The sequence below is a fragment of the Tenrec ecaudatus genome, chromosome 2, assembly GCF_050624435.1.
Source record: "Tenrec ecaudatus isolate mTenEca1 chromosome 2, mTenEca1.hap1, whole genome shotgun sequence".
NCBI lineage: Eukaryota > Metazoa > Chordata > Mammalia > Afrosoricida > Tenrecidae > Tenrec > Tenrec ecaudatus.
This window is the reverse complement of record NC_134531.1, coordinates 76,163,986-76,187,457: the sequence shown is the minus strand read 5'-3', so window position 1 is coordinate 76,187,457 and position 23,472 is coordinate 76,163,986. Positions and strand designations below refer to the sequence as shown.

Genomic DNA, 23,472 nt, shown 5'->3' with positions numbered 1-23,472 from the left:
GAGAAAAAAAGAGGACCTGATGTCAAGGGCTTAAGTGGAGAGCAAATGTTTTGAAAATGATGAGGGCAATGAATGTACAGACGTGCTTTACACATTGATGTATGTATGGATTGTGTAAGAGTTGTATGAGCCTCTAATAAAATGTCACTAAATACCTTAAAAAAAAAAAAAGCAAAGTACTACTAGACTGAAGAAGAGCTAAAACTAGGCCAGTGTTGAAGTAAGAAAGAACTGGATTAACAGTGGGAAAGGGCACTTCACAGAAAAAGCATAGCTTGATGTGTGAGTGATTTCACAGTTCCATTCTAAAATTCACACTTAGCATGTCTGCATCAGTATGCTTATAGCTCAAAGTGTACTTAAACTATTTGTTTCAAACGTTGAAAAGAGGCTGTCAAACAATCCAGTCATATTCAATAGCTTTTTAGAATCAACACACACTGTATTCACTAACTCCCAGTCAATTCCAGCTCATAGGAAGCCTATAGGACAGGGTAAAACTGCCGGTTTTACTGTTTCCCAGACTCTAACTCTTTGAAGGAGTGTAAAGCTCATCATTCTCTTACAGAGCGGATGGTGGTTCTGAATTGCAGATCTTGTGGTTAACAGCCAGATCATTATGTTGTACCAGGCTCCTGCTATGACTACAATTAAACTACTCCACACAGTCACCATCAAGCATCCCAGATCAGAAGGTGTGCTTTAGGTACAAAGACACCAGTGCACAGGAAGGTCGCAAATGCAGGACTAGAGATTTGGAATAAGTGACAATTAAAAGACCAAACAAAAAAACTAAACTCAATGCCATCGAGTTGATTCTGACTCATAGCAACCCTAGAGAACAGATGTGCTCCTTTGGGCTATTGAGACTAAATTTTGTGGGCAGAGTAGAAAGCATCATCTCTTGGAGCAGCTGGTGGGTTTGAACTGCTGGCCTTGCTGGCCCAACATTTAACCAGCCTATCACCAGTGCTCCTTGGTCACAAGGTAAGAGTAAAATGTCACTAAATACTTTAAGACTCCAGGGACACACAAACAACTGTAGTGTTAACCATCACATTGATTCAAACACCTATTGACCTCTATATGACAGAGGAGGGCTGCCTAGGTGGTAAACTTATGCCTAGATTGTCATCTTTATGGGAGCAGGTTGTTGTTAGGTCTTTTCTTCTGCAGTCATTGGATGGGTTCAAACTGAAAACAAACCATCCTGCCTAAAGGGCTCTGTATAGGAAAACACAGCTATAAAAACATGTTCTAAAAACAACCTAAACTTAAATGTTGTTAGATGCCATCAAGTTGCCTCCAAGCCTTAGCAACCCTATGCGTAACAGTAAGAAACATTGCATTGGACCAATCCAGCACCTTGCTCACACTTGTTCCTGCACCTGAGCCCACTGATGCAGCCACCATGTCAATCCATCTCTTCATCAAGGGCCTTCCTTTTTTTTTACCACCCCACAACTTTGCCAAACATGTCCTTCTTCTCCAGGGACTAGTCTCTCCTGACAATATGCTCTCTGTATGTAAGACAAAGTCTTGTCATCCTTGCTTCTAAGGAGCACTCTTGGCCTTATTTCTCCCAATAGATTGGTTTGTCCTTTTAGAAGTCATAATACTTTCAATAGTCTTCTCCAGGAAACTGATGAAAATCAACTTATAAGAACTGTGAAATGTGGCCAAACTATGGTGTGCTGTGCACCTCCCTCTCTACCAATCATTCCACTATTGTTGCAAGAATGGCCCTAAAGATAATGCAGTAAGTCCAGCCTAATTATATTTTCTAAGTCATTAAGCCAGAAAGAGCGTGTGTGTGTGTGTGTGTGTGTGTGTGTGTGTGTGTGTGTGTCCAGAAACAGCATCTGTAGTAATACTGCTGTTCTTAGGTGAAGACTGAGGAAAACACTCTTAAGCTTGGCACATAATGGCTTTGCAAATAAGCATATTCTCAGTCAGCCAACCTATATATGTCACAGGTAAAGTGACGTAAAAGCTGCACCAAGCACCAGTAATAGCACCCCTCCTAAAGTGCTTGATATTCTCAATAAAAACTTAAACTTATAAACATCCAGTAGTATACCTACTTACTCAAAAAGCTAAAAAAAATCATCTCAGGGAAAAATATTTTAAATCAAGGTTTTCTACTTCTCAACCAAGCATAAATGGAAATTGTCAAATAATTAACTTTTAAGAAATGTTTAAAACTAAGGATATGCATATATCTAAATACTTTCATAAGGAATAAAAATGAAGATAAAATTTAACTATAGGCAATTCTCAATGATCAAGCCAATCATATTTCAAAAGACCCACTGAAGTTGTTTCCCATATTCTTTGAAATGGTGGTTACCCTTCTAATTATACAATCTACAATATACTGACAACCCAAAGCACAAGAAATTTATCCCACTATAGTGAAAAATACTAGAATACCCATGCCCTTAGAAAATGTTGTATTAAAATAATGGTCATAAATTCCTGTATGTGTAAAAAGGTGGGGGACTTAATTTTAACCACAAAGAATAGGTAGTTGAGTGAAACTTATGGTGAAGGCTAAGGAATGGTTTGATTTTATTTTCAATACTGTAGCTGAACTACTATATATACTAGAGTATAAGCTGAGTTTTTCAGCACATTAAAAAATAATTTTATTGTAGGCTTGCACAACTCTTTTCACAATCCATACATACATCCGTGTGTCAAGCACATTTGTACATATGTTGCCATCATCATTCTCAAAACATTTGCTTTCTACTTGAGCCCTTGGTATCAGCTCATTTTTTCTCCCTCCCTCCCCGCTCCCCTCTCCCTCATGAACCCTTGATAAATTAAATTATTGTTTTGTCATGTCTTACACAGTCCGATGTCTCCCTCTCTTCACCCACTTTTCAGTTGTCCATTCCCAGGGAGTAGGTTATGTAAATCCTTATAATCGGTTCCTTCTTTCTACCCCTTCTTCCCTCCACCCTTCAGTATCGCCACTCTCACCACTTGTCCTGAAGGGTTCATCGGTCCTGGATTCCCTGTGTTTCCAGTTCCTATCTGTACCAGTGTACATCCTCTGGTCTAGCCAGATTTGTAAGGTAGAATTGGGGTCATGATAGTACCGGGGGAGGAAGCATTTCAGAACTAGAGGAAAGTTGTATGTTTCATCATTGCTACACTGCACCCTGACTGGCTGTCTCCTCCCCACGGCCCTTTTGTAAGGGGATGTCCTGTTGCCTACAGATGGGTCTTGGATCCCCCAATCTGTATTTCCGCTCATTCACGATTTGAATTTTTTGTCCTTTGATGTCTGATACCTGATCCCTTAGATACCTTGTGATCACAAGTGTGCTTCTTCCATGGTCGCTTGTTTACCTTCAATCCTTTAAGACCCCAGATGCTATCTCTTTTGGTAGCCAGGCACCATCAGCTTTCTTTACCACATTTGATTATGCAAACATTAGTCTTCAGCAATCGTATCAGGGAGGTAAGCATCATGCATTGAGGGAGTACTTGAGTGGAGGCTCAATGTCCATCTGCGACCTTACTAAACCTATCTATGCACATAAATCTATTTCACCATCATATATGTATTTACATATGTACATGCCTGTATTTAGACCTCTATAAATGCCCTTTGCCTCTTAGTTCTTTCCTATGATTTCCTGTTACCTTCCTCTTGTTCCACTATCATGCTCAACCTTCATTTGGGTTTCAGTATTCCTCTTGGGTTACATTGGCCTTGATCAATCCCTACCAGGTCTCTTATACCCTCCTCACTACAGATTTTGGATCACTTGCTGTTCTCTTGTCCCTGGGTTTGTTACTACCACTTCTTTTCCTTCCACCTCGTCCCCTCTCAGGCCACCCCTCCAAACCACTGGCCACCGTTCCCGCTGTTTTCTCCTCCGGATTGTTTATTCAGCCTATCTTATGTAGGTAGATCTGCAGAGACAATAATATGCACAAAAACAAGACAGAAAAACAAAGCAACAAAACAAAAAAACAATGACCAAAAAAAGAGAAAGTTTGTAAATAGTTCAAGGTCTATTTATTGACCAAAAGTCTATTTTTGGTACTCCCTTGGAACTTCCTTGCTCTGTTCCCTTTGCTGTTCTGTTGCAAGCCCTAGTGTTTTCCTCGGTGTAGTAGGGTCAGATCGAGCACAATTCCCACACGGAGTCTCCAGTGTTATCTCCTGTAGGGCTATGGGTTAGTCGGAGATGTCGTGTCTCGTAGTGGGGCTGGCCATTTGGTTCTCTCTGTGCATTGGCTGCTCTGAGCAGGAATACTGATTGTCCTCAAGGCTTGGTGGGCCAGGATGTGCTCCACTCTCTTCCTCACCCTGCATTTGCTCCCGTGTGCTCTAATCAAACATGTCCCTCTCCCTGAGCTGTAGCTTCGGTAATCAGCACATTTTTAATGCAGTTTCTGTGGTAAAATTAGGTGCCTCGGTGGATTTTAGGGTTGGCTTATACTCAAGTATATACGGTACTATTTTAGTAAGTGAATGATTGAAGTAGAGACATTTTAAAGAGCTTGTTATCTTTTTCTGTAATAGAAATTTCAATGAGTGTATATACACAAATCCATGTGATCCAGTTTTCCTGGGATGCTTATAAACAATTTAAGTAGAAAAAAGAAAAAGAATTATTGGGAAAGCCGACTTTCAAAAATACTAGAATAAGAGCTTTTCCAAAGGATTACCCCTCCTGTCCTAGAAAGTGACTAAAATAGGAATGTGCAACAAAGGGCTTGGGGAACATGGGCTAGGGGCTTCTATTGCTGACACAAGAAGCTTAAGATCTTTGTCATCCTTCTCTTGCTGTTCTGATATTGAATGTGAGAAGACTTTACAAGCATGGCACCAATTTCGTTAAAAACAATTTTGTTAAAAAAACACTGGTCTGAAGAAGCAGGCTTGGCTTCTGGAAGAAACCTAGCAATCAGTCAATTCGAGTTGCTTTGGGAAGAATTTGGACCATAACAGGAAGAAGAGTTTACTGAGAGTTGCTATGTACCAGGCGTCATGATAAGAACTTTACACAGTTCTCTTTTGGCTTTCTAACAACTTTATTGGAGGTCTAGTGGAACTGTCTGGTTATGTTGGACTGATACCCACATGTAGGTGGTTCAAACCTATCACACTCCATGGGAGCAAGGTGAGATTTTTGTAGTTCCTGTAGAGCAGCGGTTTTCAACCTCGGGATCACGACCCCTTTGGGGGTTGAACGACCCTTTCACAGGGGTCACCTAGAATCATATTTCCGATGGTCTTAGGAACCAAGACACTGCTCCTCTAACCGTTTCCAGGAAGGTCTTCCCAACTGCAGATACGCCCTCACACAGGGTCTCCACAACATGAGGAACTGTATTAAAGGGGCAAGGCATTAGGAAGTTTGCAAACCACTATTGTAGAAATTTGTTGTTGTTAGATTCACTTTGGCTGATCCTGATGGCATTTGAAATGCCAGTATAGCTTCTAGCATCATAGCCACATACAAGCCACCACAGTATGACAAACTGGCAGCAAAGTGATGGCGTACAGAATTACAGCCTCAGAAAAGCTATAGAATCAACTCAGTAACAGTGAATTGGCTGTATAACCATATTAGACCAAGTTTAAGAAAAGTAGTGGAGGTAACTTGCCTAAAGTTGGGTTGCAACTCTAAAGTCAATTCTCACCCCCTTTCTCTATTCCTTCTTTCTTTGAATCATTACTTTATAACCCTTTCATTTAGCATCCCCAATACCATAATTCACACCACCTAATTATATATGAGGCAGATTTTCCAAGTTAAAAATAAAGCAAGAGAAGTTAACATCTTTAACTGTCCTCCCCCAACCTTCTTAGCCTAGCCAGGAAAACTGAACCAATAACGAAGATAATTATTTATTGCAATTATAAAGGGAAGGAAAATACAAGCTTACCTATTCAGTGTTATGGACTATTTGAAACAGCAACTTTCTGCAAGTGTAAATACATATTATAAGAATGGATCAAGAAAGCAGTTTTGATGATAATATTTACAGGGAAACAAAATAAATTGAAAGTACATAAAGTAATCAAGGTACCCGTGGCACCAGAGACTGAAGCACACAAAGTCTCTGAGGCAAAGCAGAAGGCGGAGTTGAGGTTGGGAAGCAAAGTAATGATCACAGAACAAGGTAGAGACCAAGGGACCATCTGACCCAGAGTCTGAGGACCAGAGAGACATGGCTGCTAACTGAGAAGAGGTGCTGCTGTGAACAAAAGATTTTATCTGTAATGTTTTCTAATCCTGGCTTGTTAATAGCCTATTAATTTCCCTAATAACCCCCCATAATTTTTTTGAGGGGGAAGACAGCACAAATAACAAAATCAGGATAAAAAAATTAAATATATAAAAACAGAAACATCATTCTGCCATATTAAAATATTCTCAACAGCCCCAAATGGATAGCAATTATCTCAAAAAATCCTAAAATATCAGAAGTGCTTTGAACCTGAACAGTCAGCAAGCTGACCTAAATCTGGATATGATCATATAAAACAACTGGCTCACGTTCTAATCCTTGATGTATGGGGTCTGTTGCTAACTACCCTGGGTCCTTAAAAATAGAGTACCACAAACTAACCTAATTTTACAAGCTGGAAACTTAGACCCAAAGAGATTACGTGACAGTCTAGAATCAAGTAACTAATTTTAAAATGAAGATTTAAAAAATGGGTTTTCCCAGGACTTGGGGCCCCAACAGATTCGACTGGAAAACACTCCTAAAGGCCAACAAACAGTCCTTGAACTAAGTACTTTCTTGTTGTGTTTTGTGTTGTTTTTTTTGTCATTGGCTTGCTGTTTCTGTACATGTTATTATCTCCGCAGGTCTGTCTAAATAAGATAGACTGGATGAACTATCTGGAGGAGAAAACACTGGGGCTTACAGTTCGGGGGGACATGGGAGAGCGGGAGGTGGAGGGAAAGGTAGTGGTGTTAACAAACGCAGAGACAAGGGAACAAGTGATCCAAATCGGTGGTGAGGAGGGTGTAGGAGGCCTGGTAGGGCGTGATCAAGGGTAATGTAACCAAGAGGAATTACTGAAACCCAAATGAAGGCTGAACGTGATAGTGGGACAAGAGGAAAGTAAAAGGGAATAGAGGAAAGAGCTAGGAGGTAAAGGGCATTTATACAGGTCTAAATAAAGACATGTACATACGTAAATATATTTATATATGAGGATGTGGAAATAGAGCTATGTGCATATATGTATAAGTTTAGTATTAAGGGAGCAGAAGGACATTGGGCCTCCACTCAAGTACTCCCTCAAAGCATGAATACTTTGTTCTATTAAACTGGTATTCTGTGATGCTCACCTTCCCGACACAACTGCTGAAGGCAAAGCGGGTGCATAAGCAAATGTGAAGAAAGCTGATGGTGCCTGGCTATCAAAAGATATAGTATGTGGGGTCTTAAGGGCTTGAAGGTAAACAAGCGGCCATCTAGCTCAGAAGCAACAAAGCCCACCAGCGTGTGCCATCACAAGGTGTTGAAGGGATCAGGTACCAGGCATCAAAGAACAACCAAAAAAAAATCAAATCATTGTGAATGAGGGGGAAGTACAGATTGGGGACCCAAGACCTATCTGTAGGCAACTGGACATCCCCTTACAGAAGGGTTGCTGGGAGGAGATGAGCCAGTCAGGGTGCAGTGTAGCAAGATGAAACATATAGCTTTCCTCTAGTTCTGAAATGCTTCTCTCCCCCCCGCCCCCATCATGATCCCAATTCTACACTACAAATCTGGCTAGACCAGATGTACGGGTAGGAACTGGAAACACAGGGAATCCAGGACAGATGATCCATTCAGGGCCAGTGGTGAGAGTGGAAATTCTAGGAGGGTGGAGGGAGGGTGGGGTAGAAAGGGGGATCCAATTATAAGGATCTACATATATATATAACCTCCTCCCTGGGGGACGCACAACACAAAAGTGGGTGAAGGGAGATGTCGGACAGGGCAAGATATGACCCCAAAATTTTATAATTTATCAAGGGTTCATGAGGGAGAGGGAAGAGGGGAGGTAGGGGAGAAAATGAGAAGCTGATGCCAGGTGCTTAAGTGGAGAACAAATGTTTTGAGGATGATGAGGGCAATGAATGTACAAGTGTGCTTTACACAATTGATGTATGTATGGATTGTGATAAAGAGTTGTGTGAGCCCCAAATGATATTTTTTTAAAAAAGGATTTTCCTTAGCCATATCCAATACTTTTCCTTTCCACCAAGCACTAGTTACAGATATAATGCAGTGGCATGCCTCTTTAAAAGCACCCTTTCTCAAGTAGTATCTACCAGCAGGGTGCCCCTGTGGAGTCCAATTTTTGTTAAAGTTTTTCCTCTGGAAAATTTCTTATTTATCATTGTATTTTCCCTGTGCCTATATTACTTGAATTCACTACTATTTAATGAACTAATTCAACTCCCAGCCACCATCTCCAAACCGTGAAGATACAAATAAAGGCCAAGTCATTAAAGAAACTTCTTACATTTACCCATCAGACCTTTCTCTGAAATATCTAACTTAGCAGTACCAGCAGTTTTTAAAATAGCGAACTTAAAAGAAAATCTTCCTATACTCATGAAAGTCTGTAGTATGAAACTATAATCATATATAATTTAAAACTCAAGAGCATAAAAAGGCAATTCTCCATATTAGAAGGGAAAAAACCTCATTAGAAGGAATAACAATTCAGCCTTTTCTTGATTATATCCTTTTCTGATTGTATGCAGCGTCAATAACAAACTGAGACACTACTGTGGTTGCCTACAAGAAGTGAATTTCACCACTTGTCCCTATAAAAACAAAGAACTATTAGCTTTCATCATTTATCTCTTATCTTGCAGCTTACTAGTGTTTCTAGTTTTTGTTTTGTTTTTGTTTTGAACAATTGAGAGAACCAGACAGACTGAGAGAGAGCAGATTCTGGTCTCCTGAAGAGTGAGAACACAGGCAGCTTGCCATCGCTAAAGCGGGACAGCCTTGGTGTGTTGTCAAGTCCCACTTCTAAATTAATTTCCAGGTCTATCTCCTTTTACTGCACTTCTCAGATACCATGCTTTTTGACAAATTGATGGCGTCTTTTTATTTATTTTTCTAACAGCACATGCTTCTGTCACAGTTTGGTAATTCACATACTATTTCAACATTTTCATAATGGTCCTGCACACTTAATAGACTACAGTACAATGTAAACTATTACATGCCTAGGAAACAAAAAAATATTATGACTCCATTTACTGGGCTACTCATTTTATTGTGGAATTTGTTTTTATTAAGGTGATCTGGAACCGAAATGATAACATTTCTAAGGTACACTTGCAATCAATGAAATAGCAAATAAAGCAATGAAACTCAGTAACCGATTGATCAATTAAAGTTACATGTGACTAATATAAACATAGGAACTGTTGTGACAAATCAAACTTACCTCTCCCTATCTCCCACCTATACACACACAAAGCTTATAAGTATATTGCTAGTTTATCTAAATTGCCTTGCTTTACCAGGGGAGCATGTACAGATGTCATATCAGTGCAGTATCTGGTGGGCTGAGCATCATGTGGCATCAAAAAGCAAGCAGAAAAACCACTACGTTACTTATAAGGAAGTAACGCATCCTGTGACTGACCTACCTCCATGTTTTTGCTTTCTCAAAGTACTCACCCAAAAGTATGTACTTCATTTTATTATTAACATCATTTTTTCCAGTAAGATGAAAAATGTGCCAAAGTCTATTTGAGCACATGATTGAAAAGGAAAGAGAAAACAAACAGTATCTACATCATCATTTTAACAGCTTTCAAATCTTCCTTTCCAAGAACCCATAAAATGCACTTGGCTTCACTACTCCTTTAGTGCGAGGTAACAAGAAGCATTATTACTGTGGGAGTGTGTTATGACTAGGCCAAGTATCAGCTGCAGAGTTGACACATCCCTAGGTCCTATAAGACTGCAGTTCTCAAATGTCTTCCGCATGTAATATCCTGTCTCTCAATGCCTCTAGTCACTTTAGTCAACACTTGTCAAGCAGAACAGCTCTTGCTTGCGGCCATTATGATGTCCTTCCCGAGCCTGCTTCTACTACTTACTATACCTAATCATGGTTCATGGCTCACTGGTCCAGTCAAAGACTGATGTCCTGTGGTGCCTAAAGACCTGTCATTTCTCTCTCTCTCTCTCTCTCTCTCTCTCTCTCTCTCTCTCTCTCTCTCTCTCTCTCTCTCTCTCTCACACACACACACACACACACACACACACACACACACGTGCACGCACAGAGAGAGAAAGAATGTGTTGGGGTTTCAGTGTGGCTTTAGAGTTTAATAACTCAGGAGCTAACAAATTGTCCTCTTGGACATCCTTGCCCTTACTGTTAAAGAATCTCACAAATCAAGAGCATGTGTAACTAAGCCATTTTGAGATACAATGGAAAACAAAGATTAGGCACTTTGAGTTAACACAAATCTTTCCTCGTACCCCTTGATAAAATACTGCCCCAAAAAAGGCTCAGGGGGGCATATCTGACATCTTCTGCCTACACAAGGGAGACTCAATCAAACTCCACACAACTCAAGGCCAAGAGCCAAAATATAGAGGTCAGACAAACCTCACCGTCCATCTTTCTTTACCTATTCTGACACCAACTGTTCCACCAACATTCTACTTTTTGACTGGGTTCACAGTGGCCACTCTGCCTCAGTCTCAAGTCTTGGTGCTGCTGTTTGGTTACACCTCATGGTCTCTGGTTATGGCCTGACTCCTTTGCTCTGTCCCATGGTCTCTGTGCCACAGCCTAGTGCCTCTGGTCTCAGCCTCTGCCACTTCCTGGCTCAGAGGAAGAAGCCTCAAGAAACCACGTGGTTGAGAGGCTGATGACCAATGACTTGGCTGCTGTCTGAGGAGAGGTGTTGCTATGGACCAATGACTGTATCCTTAATGTTTTCTGATCCTGGCTTGTGGTAACTTATTAACTTCCCTAATAAATCGCCTTAATCATGAGTTCTGTCTGAATTGTGTGTGGTTATTGCAATGAATTATCAAATATAGGCTAGAAGTACAGTGCTGTAGGAGAAATGGCTGGTGTCAGGGTAGGTAAAGATAGACATGCCTGATCCCTGCTTCATGGCAATAAGGAAGTCAAAGGAGGTCAGATATGCACCAAGGAAACAAAGGATGGTAACTTAGCTCACACCCTTTAGGAAGGAAGAGACTCTGAATGCACTCTACCTTAACCCTGCCCAAGAGTCCTGGTTTACTTATTGGGCTGCTAACCTCGAACCCACCAGCTGCTCAGTGGAGAAAGATGAGGCTTTCTACTTCCTTAAGGAACTAAGTCTCTGAAACCAAAGGTGGCAACTACTGTTTTAAGAGTCATAAAGTCAGAATTGACTCAATGGAGGTCAGTTTGGGTTTTAATCGTATCTATTAGCACAGCAGAGAAGTCCCTTCAAAATGGGATTATAGCCATAGGCATAGTCGCCAGAATCTATAACACATTTCATGAGTGATTCTGGCTAGAAGAACCATATTAATTGATATCTCAACTATGAATTTATTCTAAAACATGAACTCTGCCCACTCTGTGCCTGTTATAATCTGAAGAAAAGGGTTTATGTTAAGTCATTATTCAACTGAATTTTAAAATATTATATCTTTCTCATTAGTAAGAGCAGAGATAGTCATACCTTCTACTGTTTTGGGAGAAGGATACAGGCCTGTAGTCTCTAGAAATTTAACAGGCCAGAAAACATTGCAGAAAGGAGCCAGACAGGGGGAGGGGGCGGGGGGCAAAAAAAAAAAAACATTGCAGAAAAGGTACAAATTTGAATTAAGACAAATATGGGGTTGAATCTTGAGCTTAGTTACCTTCTAAACAGTTTAATGTGCATTAAAACCACATAACCTCTTTAAGTCAAAGATTCTTCTTCAGTAAAATAAGTATAAAACACCATCTATGTAAAAGTAGATAATGAGGAGTGATAAAAGGAAATGGGTAATGTGAGGTGTTCTATGCCACAAAGACATGATGGTAACAATAAATACTAGTTATGATCCCTTAAAGCAGTGGTTCTCAGCCTCCCTAATGTCAGACCCTTTAACACAGTTCCTCATGTTGTGGTGACCCGCCCCCCAACCATAAAATTATTTTCATTGCTACTTCATAACTGTAATTTTGCTACTCTTATGAATCTGGTGATCCCTGTGAAAGGATCGTTCAAACCCCAAAGGTTGAGAACCCCTGCCTTAAAGTTCAGCATTGAGAACTCTGGTGAATCCTCACTCCATGGAAAGAGAAAAATAGCACTAACTGAAAGCCACCTTTTAAGTGGCAGGCGCTTTGTTAGGCCCTTATTACTCAATGTTAAGAAGTATTCTTCACAAGTTTGAAAGATGTTCAATAATTATGCAGGCCATAATTATAAATGGCGATTGTAACCCAGGTCTTGCTTACGTCAAATGCTAGTCTCTACTATACATCTTATATAGCTATTTTTGAAACCATGCTCCTCTCAAATAATGGCTTCATTTGAAAAGAAGTTAAAAATCAGCCAAAAGGAAGTTAAAATTGAACGTATTTCTGAGCCAATAAATTCCAAGCCGAACACTGATTTTTAGTTTGTTAATGGTTATGTGTTGGATTTGTTAATGGTCAAAACCACTAGTCTATCCTCAGCATAAAGAGACTTGCTATTCCCACACAAATTCATAGTCTCGGCAACCCACATGGATAGGTGGCTCTAGGGTCAGTCGAAATAGGATTGAACTGAATGGTAGTGCGTTTGAGTTTTTTGGGGCAATCATAATTACTATTGTAACTAGGGTTTACTACTGTCAGGTGCTGTGAAGCTCATTCTGACTCACAGTGACACTATGTACAAACGACCGAAACACTGCAGTCCTGCGCCATTCTCAAATTGTTATGTTTTAAAAGCACCACAACCAATCACTTCAAAAGTAACAGTCTGTTATAGAAACCATCATTTACAAAATCCAAGTCAAAGGTAAGCTGCAGTATGCTCCTATGCACACACACTATGAAGATCCTTAGTGCTGACCAACAAGCAAGAGACTACTGCTAAAACCAGTGCAAAGAATCTGGTGGTATTTCCATTCATTCAAGACTATGAGTCTGATATATAAATAGCACACCCCATGAATAAATCCTAGGAGAAAAAAACTTTCCATAAATATTTAAAATCTTAAAAAAATGAAGGGGTAGTTCTACTGACCCATAGGGTCACTATGAGTTGTAGTCTCGTGAGTTGTATTGTATGGCAAATCTTTTTAACACCTCACAAACTATTATTTCCAATAAGTTGGTCAAGCTTGCTGATTATTAACAAAATGTATGGTTTAATTTTTCAATATTTCATCAGATAGGAGGATGTTTTATGATCCCATACTAAATTATAAGGGTATTCTGAAAGCTGAAATTCTTGTTGAAGTGTGCCTTAAGCTTACAACATGGACAATTCAGAACTGTTTTAAACCTCTTTCTGAGGAATACCTTTAGTGGACTGATCAAAGTTAAGAATCTTTCTCTCCAAAAGATGCACATATAAGCCTTTGCAAGCTACATAAGATACCCATGAAAATTCAATGACAGCTCCCACCACACCTTACTGTGAATTCATAGCCCCAAATAAAGACTCTTTTTTTTGCAAATAATTTGTTGTTCAAGATATTTTTCTCCCAGTTTTTAAAAATAGTAAAATTCCTTAAGGAATTACATTTCCTAATTTACAAAAACTACCCACAGCCTTGCATTGAAGGGACTTCAGTGCTTCCAGTACTTAAAAGACTTGGTGTCTGTTATCCATTACCAAGAGTACTCACAAGATGTGTGGCCCTGAACTAAGGGTGGTAAAGAGAATTCCAAAAATTATCAAGGTCAGTGACCTTAAGAAGTTTAGAATCTAGTTGTGCACAGTCTGTTCCATTAAAGATAGGAGGAGAGAGAGGGAGAGAACCAAAAAAGTCTCTCAACAATTTTCTTACCCTGGAAAGGGGGAGGGGGGAATTAAGTGGAAATCTTTTAAGTAGATGGGTAAAGGAGTAATACAGGGGAAATGGCCAAAAATATAAATTCACAGAAAATTTTTAAACAATCAAATTTTCTTAAAAAAGTGCAAGAATGTGTTTGATTTACCAGTGTATCACCAGACATAAAAACCCAAACAAAACTCACTCCCATAAAGTTAATTCTGACTAATGTAGGTTTCCATGGCTATAAATCTTTATAAGAGCAGAAAGTCTCATCTTTCTCTCAGAGCAGCTGGTTGGTTCAAACTGCTGACCTTGTGGTTAGAAACACAACTCGTGATAAACAAGCGGCCATCTAGCTCAGAAGCAACAAAGCCCACATGGAAGAACACATCAGCCTGGGTGATCGAGTGGTCCCAAAGGGATCAGTTATCAGGCATCAAAGAACAAAAAATCATCATATCATTGGCTGCACACCTCCATGATAGGATCGCTGAAGACAAATGGGTGCATAAGCAAATGTGGCGAAGAAAGCGGATGGTGCCCGGCTATCAAAAGAGATAGTGTCTGGGGTCCTAAAGGCTTAAAGGTGAACAAGCAGCCATCTAGCTCAGAAGCAAAAAGCCCCACATGGAAGAAGCACACCAGCCAGTGCGATCACGAGGTGCCCAAGGGACCAGGTATAAGGCATCATGCAAAAAAAAAAAAAAAAGAATATATGTATGTGTGTATATATACATATATATGTTCATATATATATACATATATATATATATACCATATTGAATGAAGGGGAGAGTGCAGAGTGGAGACCCAAGGCCCAAGTGTTGGCCACTGGAGATCCCCTCATAGAGGGGTTTAGGAGAGGACATGGGTCAGTCAGGGTGCGAGGTAGTACCAATGAAGAACACAGCTTTCCCCCAGATCCTGGATGCTTCCTCCCCCCAACTACCATGATCCGAATTCTACCTTGCAGGACTGGATAGGGCAGAGGCTGTACACTGGTACATATGAGGGCTAGAGGCACAGGGAATCCAGGGTGGATGATACCTTCAGGACCAAGGGTGTGAGGGGCGATGCTGGGAGAGTGGAGGGTGAGTGGGTTGGAAAGGGGGAACTGATTACAAGGATCCACATGTGACCTCCTCCCTGGGAGAGAGACAGCAGAGAAGGGGGGGAAGGGAGACTCCGGATAGGGCAAGATATGACAAAATAACAATGTATAAATTACCAAGGGCACATGAGGGATGGTGGAGAGGGGAGGGAGGGGGGAAAAAAAAGAGGACCTGATGCAAAGGGCTTAAGTGGAGAGCAAATGCTTTGAGAATGATTGGGGCAGGGAATGTATGGATGTGCTTTATGCAATTGATGTATGTATATGTATGGATTGTGATAAGAGTTGTATGAGCCCCTAATAAAACGTTAAAAAAAACTTGTAAACTTAAAAATCTATGACCAAGTCTAGAAGTTGAATCAACATGACAATAGCGAATAAAAGACAACATTGAATTAGGTAGACTGGAATTAATAAATAGGAAGATGGCACAATTTCCTAGTGACTATACTTTAAATATTTCTGAAAATTATTAGAATTTAAGAGGTAGGAAACACAAATACATGGCATATACACTATATGTAGGAAGAGGTTTTAAAAAGTTCACTTAAAACATGGAGCTGAATGAAAATGGAATTTTTCTATCAACTTTTTAAAAGTCCCGTGGTATATACCCATTATCATGGTAGATATCACTAACCAATCACACTACCCTATCCTTGGTGCCCACTGAGCCTCAGAATTTCTCAACAGAATTCCTCCAGTGGCTTCCAGTTTAACAGAGTTGAACCTATTCAGTGTCCTCAATAGCTCTATTTCAAACACTGTTCAAGTAAACTAACAGCACCACACATTAATATATGCCATGTTAAATGATGTTTTAACAAGTCTCACTTATTTTTGCGGCTCAAAATACAAAATACTCTTTTATAGTGCTATTAATAGATGAAAATATATATTTCCCACAAATGACCTTTATCCAGGAAGATACTCTTCTTAAAGAATATCATCTTCCTATGAGCGAGTTCTAAAAAGCTTTAATTATATTTTTGGCAGCCTTCATTTCTGACTCAATGTGCATTAAAAACCAAACCAGATAGATACATTCACTTTGAGTACAAGAAAGGTAAAATTACACAAGCCTACCATTTGAAATGAAGATAAAAATATTCTTAGAAAATAAGAAAACAAAACCCAATCATTCAGATCTGCAAATAGTTAAAAATCATTCTGTCCCTGCAGTACAGAATACAACACCAAACAAACCAAACCTAACGCAAGACTACGGGACAGATACTACTGTTTCTCATCCTTCCAAACAGAATTTGACAGAACTCGCTCTAGAAGTGAGAAGACAAAAAGGGGAAACACAAATTCCTGGAAGTAAAGAAGTATTTCCTAAATACTCAAAGCTAGTAAAGCAGCATGTAAATTCTACAAAGAAATTCACTTCCTACCCTACTCTGGCTGGGGTCTGCTAGTACAGGTACATAAGCCAAGTTAATAAATCACAACACAACCTTAGGAATAATAAACAACAAAGAAAGTGATATTCCCACCCCAACTCCAAATCCAATGTGTGTTAACACAAAAACAATACATAAAAAAAGTTATCTGTTAGTGCCCCTTAGAAGGAATTAAATATATTTTAACTACTTTTTAGCAAAAGCTTCCAAGCATACAAAAAAATCCTGCATACCAAAAAAGGGGCCAGGGGGCTCTACACCCACACTGTTCACACCTTTTCCCCATTATTTTCTGTTACTTTAAGGCCTACCTAAGCAATTTTTAACTCTAAGTACAAAAGTGTACTAAACATTTCTGCCCAGGAACTTTGGTCTCTCAAACAGCGTGAAACCTAAGCCATCTGCAAAGACATGAGATAGCCCTTGAAAAGGTTCAAAACCTTTAAAAAGCAATTTGCATCCCTGTCAGGTGGTGCTTTCTTGTTAAGACCAGCACCCGCACCACCACCCACCTCCTCACCCCCCCACCCCACCCCCCCCACCCCCCGGCAAAAAAATCCAAACTCACTGCCATAGACTTAATTGACTCATAGCAACCCTCTAAGACAGGGTAAAACTTCCCTTGTGAGTTTCTGAAACTCTCAACAGTAAACAAGCCATAGTATTTGGAGGGAAAGGAATTTAAAATCTGTCCTCAGTGGCCTACATATGGAAAGTTAAAAAACAAAACCAAAAACTACGGTCTGTAGGGCCAAAGTAAGTAACTAAACATGACCCCAGGAAAGCCAAACAGCGAGTGAGGACTGGTTTGCATGAGCCTTCCTTCTGGGCGGCCCCATCCTCATTACAAGTTGAGTAGCCAACGGCAGACTCCACCGTTTATGCTATTGTGGCTACTCCATAAAGTTTGAGCCTGGGATAGGAAAGGGGCGAATGGTTATGTGTTTGTCTGCGATCCGCAAGGTCAACAGTGCGAAATTACCAGCCCCTCAAAGAAAGAGGGCCTGCTATTTTCGAGACGGTCTGGGAAACTCAAAAGGCGACAACTCTACTCAGTCCCATAAGGACTTCTCAAGGGTCCTGCTGAAAACCTCAGCTTTCCTACCAAGGGGCCAGAAGGGGGCCGTGGGTTCGGGCCTCCCTTCCCCTAGTTGTTCAGAGGAGCAGGCACCCCAATTCCCCCGTGCGCACATCTGGGGCCGAGACCCCGGCCGGGGGTTGCCACTCCCCAGCACCGCTCAGCGCCAGCTTACGTCTTGGATGCGCTTCCGGGCCCGCTGCAGCACCTCCTCGTAGCCCTTCTGCCGCAGCTCGCTCAGGCTTTCGTAATACTCCTCGGGGTCGTCGGTCTCCGTGAAAAGCACCTGGGACAAGATCTTCCAGCCGCAGGTGTCCAGGCCGTGGCCCAGGTAGACCTGCAGCTGGTAACACAGCGTGTCGACCTCCTGCTCGCTCATCTCGGGGGCGCCCCCAAACAGCACGGTCCACATGCCCGAGGGCTCCTCGGGGAACAGGGGCAGGCAGGGCTCCAGCTGCGAGTTGACGGAGCAGAGCTGCTGGTGCACGGCGCGCAGGTCCTGGAAGGAGAAGAGCCCGGCCCAGCTGCACTCCTCGGCCGGCGCCTCCTGCTCCGCGGCGGGCGGCAGCGGCTCCGTGTCCGCGAGCGCCCCGTCCTCCTTCACCAGCTCCAGCACCTCGATCTCCTCGGAGACTGCCCCGGAGGCGCTCACCACCCGCACCGAGGTCACCGGGACCTCCCCGGGCGCCGGCGGGGATGCCGCAGGGCCGATCCCGGCCACATCTCCAGCGTCCGGGCCCCTCCGGACCGGGCTGGACTTGGCCCTGACCGGGCTTCGGAGGGGGCTCTCTGACCCTCTGCCGGCTGGGTTCCGCAGCAGCTGGTCCCCGCGTTGGCTGCGCGCGCTCCTGGGCGAGCCGCCCTCAGCCCAGCCGGCGCTCCGCCGGGGCCCGGGGCTACGGCCCAGCGAGGCAGCGGCGGGGGCCTCCGGCCGGCCCTTGACCGCCGGGCTGCCGGGCCCTCGGGGCCCATCGGGCGCGGAGCCCGCCGCCTCGGGAGCCTCGCGCGCCCTTGCCGGCTCCCGGGAGCCGCTCCTCTGCCGCTGGGCCGTCCGGTTGTGGCAGGTTATGGCAAACTTGCCCTCGATCTCGTTCCAGGCCACGATGAAAACGAACTTGTGCTTCTGGCGTTCATCGAACACATGGGGCCGCACGGCCACCCAGTCCGATTCCAGCGTCTCCTCGAGCGCGAACGACATGGTAGCTCCGGCGCCGGGCCGCGGGGGAGAGGCCCCCCGGCCCTACCGCCTGAGGACTCCGCCGGCTGGCAGCGCCGCGCCCCCCGCTCACCCTTGCCGGGCGCCTTCAGCCATCTTAGCGCGCCGGCTGGCTCTCCGCGCTCGCTGGCCGCCCCTCACAACTCCGACCCGTCGCGCTCTTTTGTGGTGCGGCTCGGGGCAAAGACAATACGCGTCGCCGGAGCAGGTAGTTCACATGGTCACGTGCGGCCGGATCTGTTTACACAGCCCGCGTTGCGGCAGCGCCCGGCGCTCGCCCGGCCGGCCCGCGCGGCTGCGCCCGAGCCCCGAGCCAGGCCGCGGGGCTGCGTCTGCGGCGCGCCGGAGGTGAGGCGTGGGTCCCGCGGGGCCCGGCAGGCCGGCCCGCGGTCGGGGCCGGGGGTGGTCGCGCCTCCGCAGCTCCCCCGATCGGTGTCTCCACCCGCTCTGCTCTTGACCGCCCTAAGCCGACCCCGCGGATGGACGCGTCTCCCAAACTCGGCGCCTCAGCATCGCCACAATGTTGCCATTCGACTGCTGACGTCGGCGGCTCCACGAGGGACGTAAACACGGGCACGTGCCGCACGCTGGTGACGCGGCGGCGGCGGCGCGCGCACCGCCCAGCACCGCCCCCAGGCGTCCCCAACCGGCTGCCGGGAGCGACCGCGCTCCGGAGAGTCGCCTTCTGCGCAGGTTCCTCGCGGGTTGGAGCCCGCAGCCGGCGGCCTGTGGTCTCCGAGTGCGGTGAGTGGCAGGTGTGACCTGCGTGACAGGTGGCCTCCGAACTCTGCGGGAAGAGGAAGCGTGGAGGAGGAACCGAGACTTTCAGGCATTCAAAGGAGGCTTGAAATGTAAATTCGCCTCCTTTGGCTGAGAGGGAGCCCAGAGGGAGACCTTGTTTGGAAAGAAGTACCTGTAACTGTTACAAAGTTCGGAACTTTGTTGGGTTTCCTCCAGGACTACTGCATTTCCCAATTACCCTTATTTTAATACCCTTATTAAAAATAACACAATTTGAGATAGGAAAGAAAGTACTTGAAGTAGAACTTAAAATGAAACGAAAATTCAGTCGTGTTCTAATAAATATTTACATTAAAAAATGTTTACATTTCTATCCATGCAGAGTTTTAGTGCTTCGGGTTTCATCATTGTGTAGTATTTTGTTAACTTCACTTTGAGGTCACTGGACTTGAGCCCTTGTGGAGGGTTTTTTTTTTTCAATTACCAGAGTTCCCAGAATCCCAACCCTCCCCCCAAAAAAAAATCCACTGAGGAACTTTACTATTCATACCAAATATAATGTTTGGCAGCTAACTCTAATGAAACATCCTCTTAAAATGACCTAGTAGATTTTAAAATTCAATATGAATTATTTGCATTCTGATTAGTCTCCAGTCCATGTTTGCAGGTATGTATCCATAGTTAAGTACAATGGGAATTGTGTGCTTTTAACTTTTGTCCACACTGCTAACATAGATGTAAAACTGTTGGCACTAAACTTGGTTTTTCAGGTACTCATAGTAGACTATCATCCTGATTATCTGATACATAAACAGCCAACGATCTTAGTCCTTTTGTTGAGTTTTAAACAACTCCTTACCCCAAAGGGGGTGTTGGGCTGTCTGTGCATTCAGTTTCTTAGTCTTTTAACAGTTCTTTGTGTGAAACTGCAGACTTGTTTCAAAACTTATAGCTAAAATCGGATCACTCAAAGAGGAAAAGAGAAAACCCTTTACAAACGGGAATTACCTGTTGAAATGCAGTCACTGGGTACAGTATAGCCTTTCAAGTTCGAAACCACCAGCTGCTCTGGGAGAAAGACTGGCTTTCTACCACAAGGAATCACAGCCTCCGAATCTCACAAGGACAAGCCTGCTCTGTCCTACAGTTTCCCTTACAGTTGGAATCTACTCAAAAGCCTTGACTTTGGTTTACCTTTGTGTCAAAACACCCTTGGGGGAATGTAAATTTTAGCTTTTTTGCCTGAGGCTATACTCTCATTTTGAAAAGAATGGGAGTAGTGTAAACTAAAAAAAACCTGACCCTACTAGAAGAAGTAGAACTGCCCTTGTGGGTTTCTAAGACTGTTACACTGTGTGGGAGTAGAAAGCTCCATCTCTCTCCAGAGGAGCCATTAGCAATATTGAAAGAATGACATTTCAGTTAGCTACCCCTGTGTAAACCACCTTGCCACTGGGATCCTATTGCTGTTAGGTGCCGTCAAGTCAGTTCTGACCCATAGCGACCCAGAAGAAAACATTGCCTGGTCCTGTGCCATCCTCACAATTGTTCCTATTGAGCCCCGTGTTACAGCCACTGTGTCATTACATCACATTGAGGGCCTTCCTCTTTTTTGCTGCACCTCCAGGTCTCCTACAAAGGATTAAGGTGGGTTGTGTTTTGAGTCTCCTCCTTTCTAGGGGGCTCAACTCGAGTTTCCTTAGGGATATTGTCGGTAGAAGGAAAAAAAGGACCCCAACATCAAAGGCATTCTTTTTGTGACCTCCCCTACCTGTCTGAGGATTCCCAGACATAAGGAGACCTGCTTTGACTTTTGGACATTTGGGTGAAGTGGATTACCCACCAGAGAAAGATGAGGCTCTCCACTCCCATAGAGATTTACAACTGCAGAAATCCACAAAGACAGTTTCTGCTCGGCCCCATAAAGTTTTGGTGAGTCAGCATGGACTCGATGGCCATGAGTTTGGTTTTCAGTTGTTTGGCTTGGGGCCCTGCACTTGGCTAGCCTTTGCCTGACCTCAGGTTCTTGGGGCTTGGGTTGCAGCCTATCATCTGACCCAATGTTGTTAGATCTCTCATGGGAGCGATATACTTCAGTCCTTGGCTTCGTGTGAGAATTTACTCCAAAGCCTGGATTGTGAACCAAATGAGTTTTATGAAAGTTAGAAATTTCAGGTTTACACAGGTACCGCAAGGCTCTTGGTGCCGGCACAGCTGCCTAGAAGCTAGCTACTTGAGAGAGAAAGACACATGGCGGGTTCCAAGACCCTGCTTTTTTTTTTATCCTGCCTTTTCAATTCCTCCACTGGGAGACATGGTTGACAGTCCTGGTCGACCCCTTTGGCTGAATTGAATTCGCCTGGCCCAGATGGGCCAATCCAAGTCTAACACCCACTTAGGTGTACCGCCCCTTCCTGGCAGAAGCTCGAGCCTCTGAGCATGTGCAATGGATGCCCCAGTCCCTATGCTAGCTACCTAACAATTTCACCAGTTTCTGTACCTTTGTGGATGAGGAACTTCAGGTTTGGGACTTCATAGCACCCACAACCACACGAGCCTTTTCTTTAGTGCCTTGTGAGTTCTGTGAAGTGTTGCAGTGAAATACAGAACCGAGGAATGTGTGCAGATATCTGAGGGGATGAGTGGTGGTTGATATCTGGGATCGTGGAGTGGTATAGCATTTTAGGAAAGTCAGACATTAGGGACATCTTTCATCTCTACCTCCTTGGGACTGTTGCTGGGTGCCATCCCGTCACTTTCAAATCATAGCAACCCCATTTACACCAGATGGAAGCACCACCTGGTCCGGTGCCAGCCTCACAATAGTCTAGTATTGATTTTTGTAAAATGAAATCTTTTCACATCAGCCAAGCTTGAAGCATTTGCTAATGAAGAACAAGGGCTGCAGCCTTTAGCTTGAATTTCTATTCCATGTAAAGAAAACCAAAATCCGTACAACTAGATCACTAGGCAACATCATGATAAATGGAGGAACAATGTACACTGAAGAATTTCATTGTGCTTGGATCCATAATCAATGCTCATGGAAGCAATATTCAAGAAATCAAAAAGTTTTTAAAAAGCAAATATTTTGCATTGGGAAAATCTGCTTAAGACCTCTTTAAAACGTTGAAGAGCAAAGATGTTATTTTGAGGACTAAAGTGTGCCTGACTCAGAACTCTCTCAAATTCACTGCCATTGTGTCAATTCTGACTCATTGTAACCCCGTAGAGCAGAGTAGAACTGCCCTATGGGTTTCTAAGGCTGTATAGGAGTAAAAAGCCTTAACTTTTCCTGCAGAGTTCCTGGTGGTTTTGAAAGGCAGTGAGATAAGGGATAAAAGGGCTTGTCTCCATCAAATGCCTACATTAAATGAAAATAAGCTGACCATGCCACAGTTAAGGGGTTACAAAGAAATCAGGCACACTTTAGACGTCTATGGGGATAACGCAGAGCTGGGCATGTTCAGACCAAGTGACAAGTCACTTAGGCCCAGGTGGAGATCAACCTGGGCACATCCACCAGTGACATTACGTTACACATGTACACTTGAGCTCAGCTGAATTCTTGTCAGCACTGTGAAGCAAAGAACAGAGATACCCTAATTCAAGAACCTAACAGAGGTGTACCATGGACCACCAGAACAAACAAATCTACTTTGGAAATATTTTGGGGTACAAAAGAGACCCCCCCATCTTAAATATAATTTAAGAAGATGATTTATTTATCTTAAAAGAAACAGGCAACATAAAGACACAGGTACATCATGCCAGGGAGGGAGGCCATTAGCCTGAGGTCAAAATGACATCCAAGGGTTAGTTGAGATCCAAAGCTTTTTAAAAAGGGAATGAAAGGGAGGGCAAAGGAAACTGATAAAAACATGGCTTGTGGCAGATCAGTGCATCATAATTA

General features: G+C 43.3%; 2 protein-coding genes across 2 annotated transcripts in view; one reads left to right on the top strand and one right to left on the bottom strand.

Annotated features, from left to right (window-relative positions):
- JMY (junction mediating and regulatory protein, p53 cofactor) overlaps positions 1-19,369 on the bottom strand; it is a 95,497-nt gene extending 76,128 nt beyond the window's left edge. Inside the window, exon 1 of the mRNA XM_075541209.1 lies at positions 17,778-19,369. Coding sequence (XP_075397324.1) covers positions 17,778-18,800 — 1,023 coding nt within the window. The 5' untranslated portion in view covers positions 18,801-19,369. The remainder of the gene's footprint in view (positions 1-17,777) is intronic.
- Positions 19,159-23,472, top strand: part of DMGDH (dimethylglycine dehydrogenase) — a 302,254-nt gene continuing 297,940 nt past the window's right edge. The window contains exon 1 of the mRNA XM_075541210.1: positions 19,159-19,562. The gene's annotated coding sequence lies outside the window, so the exon portion shown is untranslated. The remainder of the gene's footprint in view (positions 19,563-23,472) is intronic.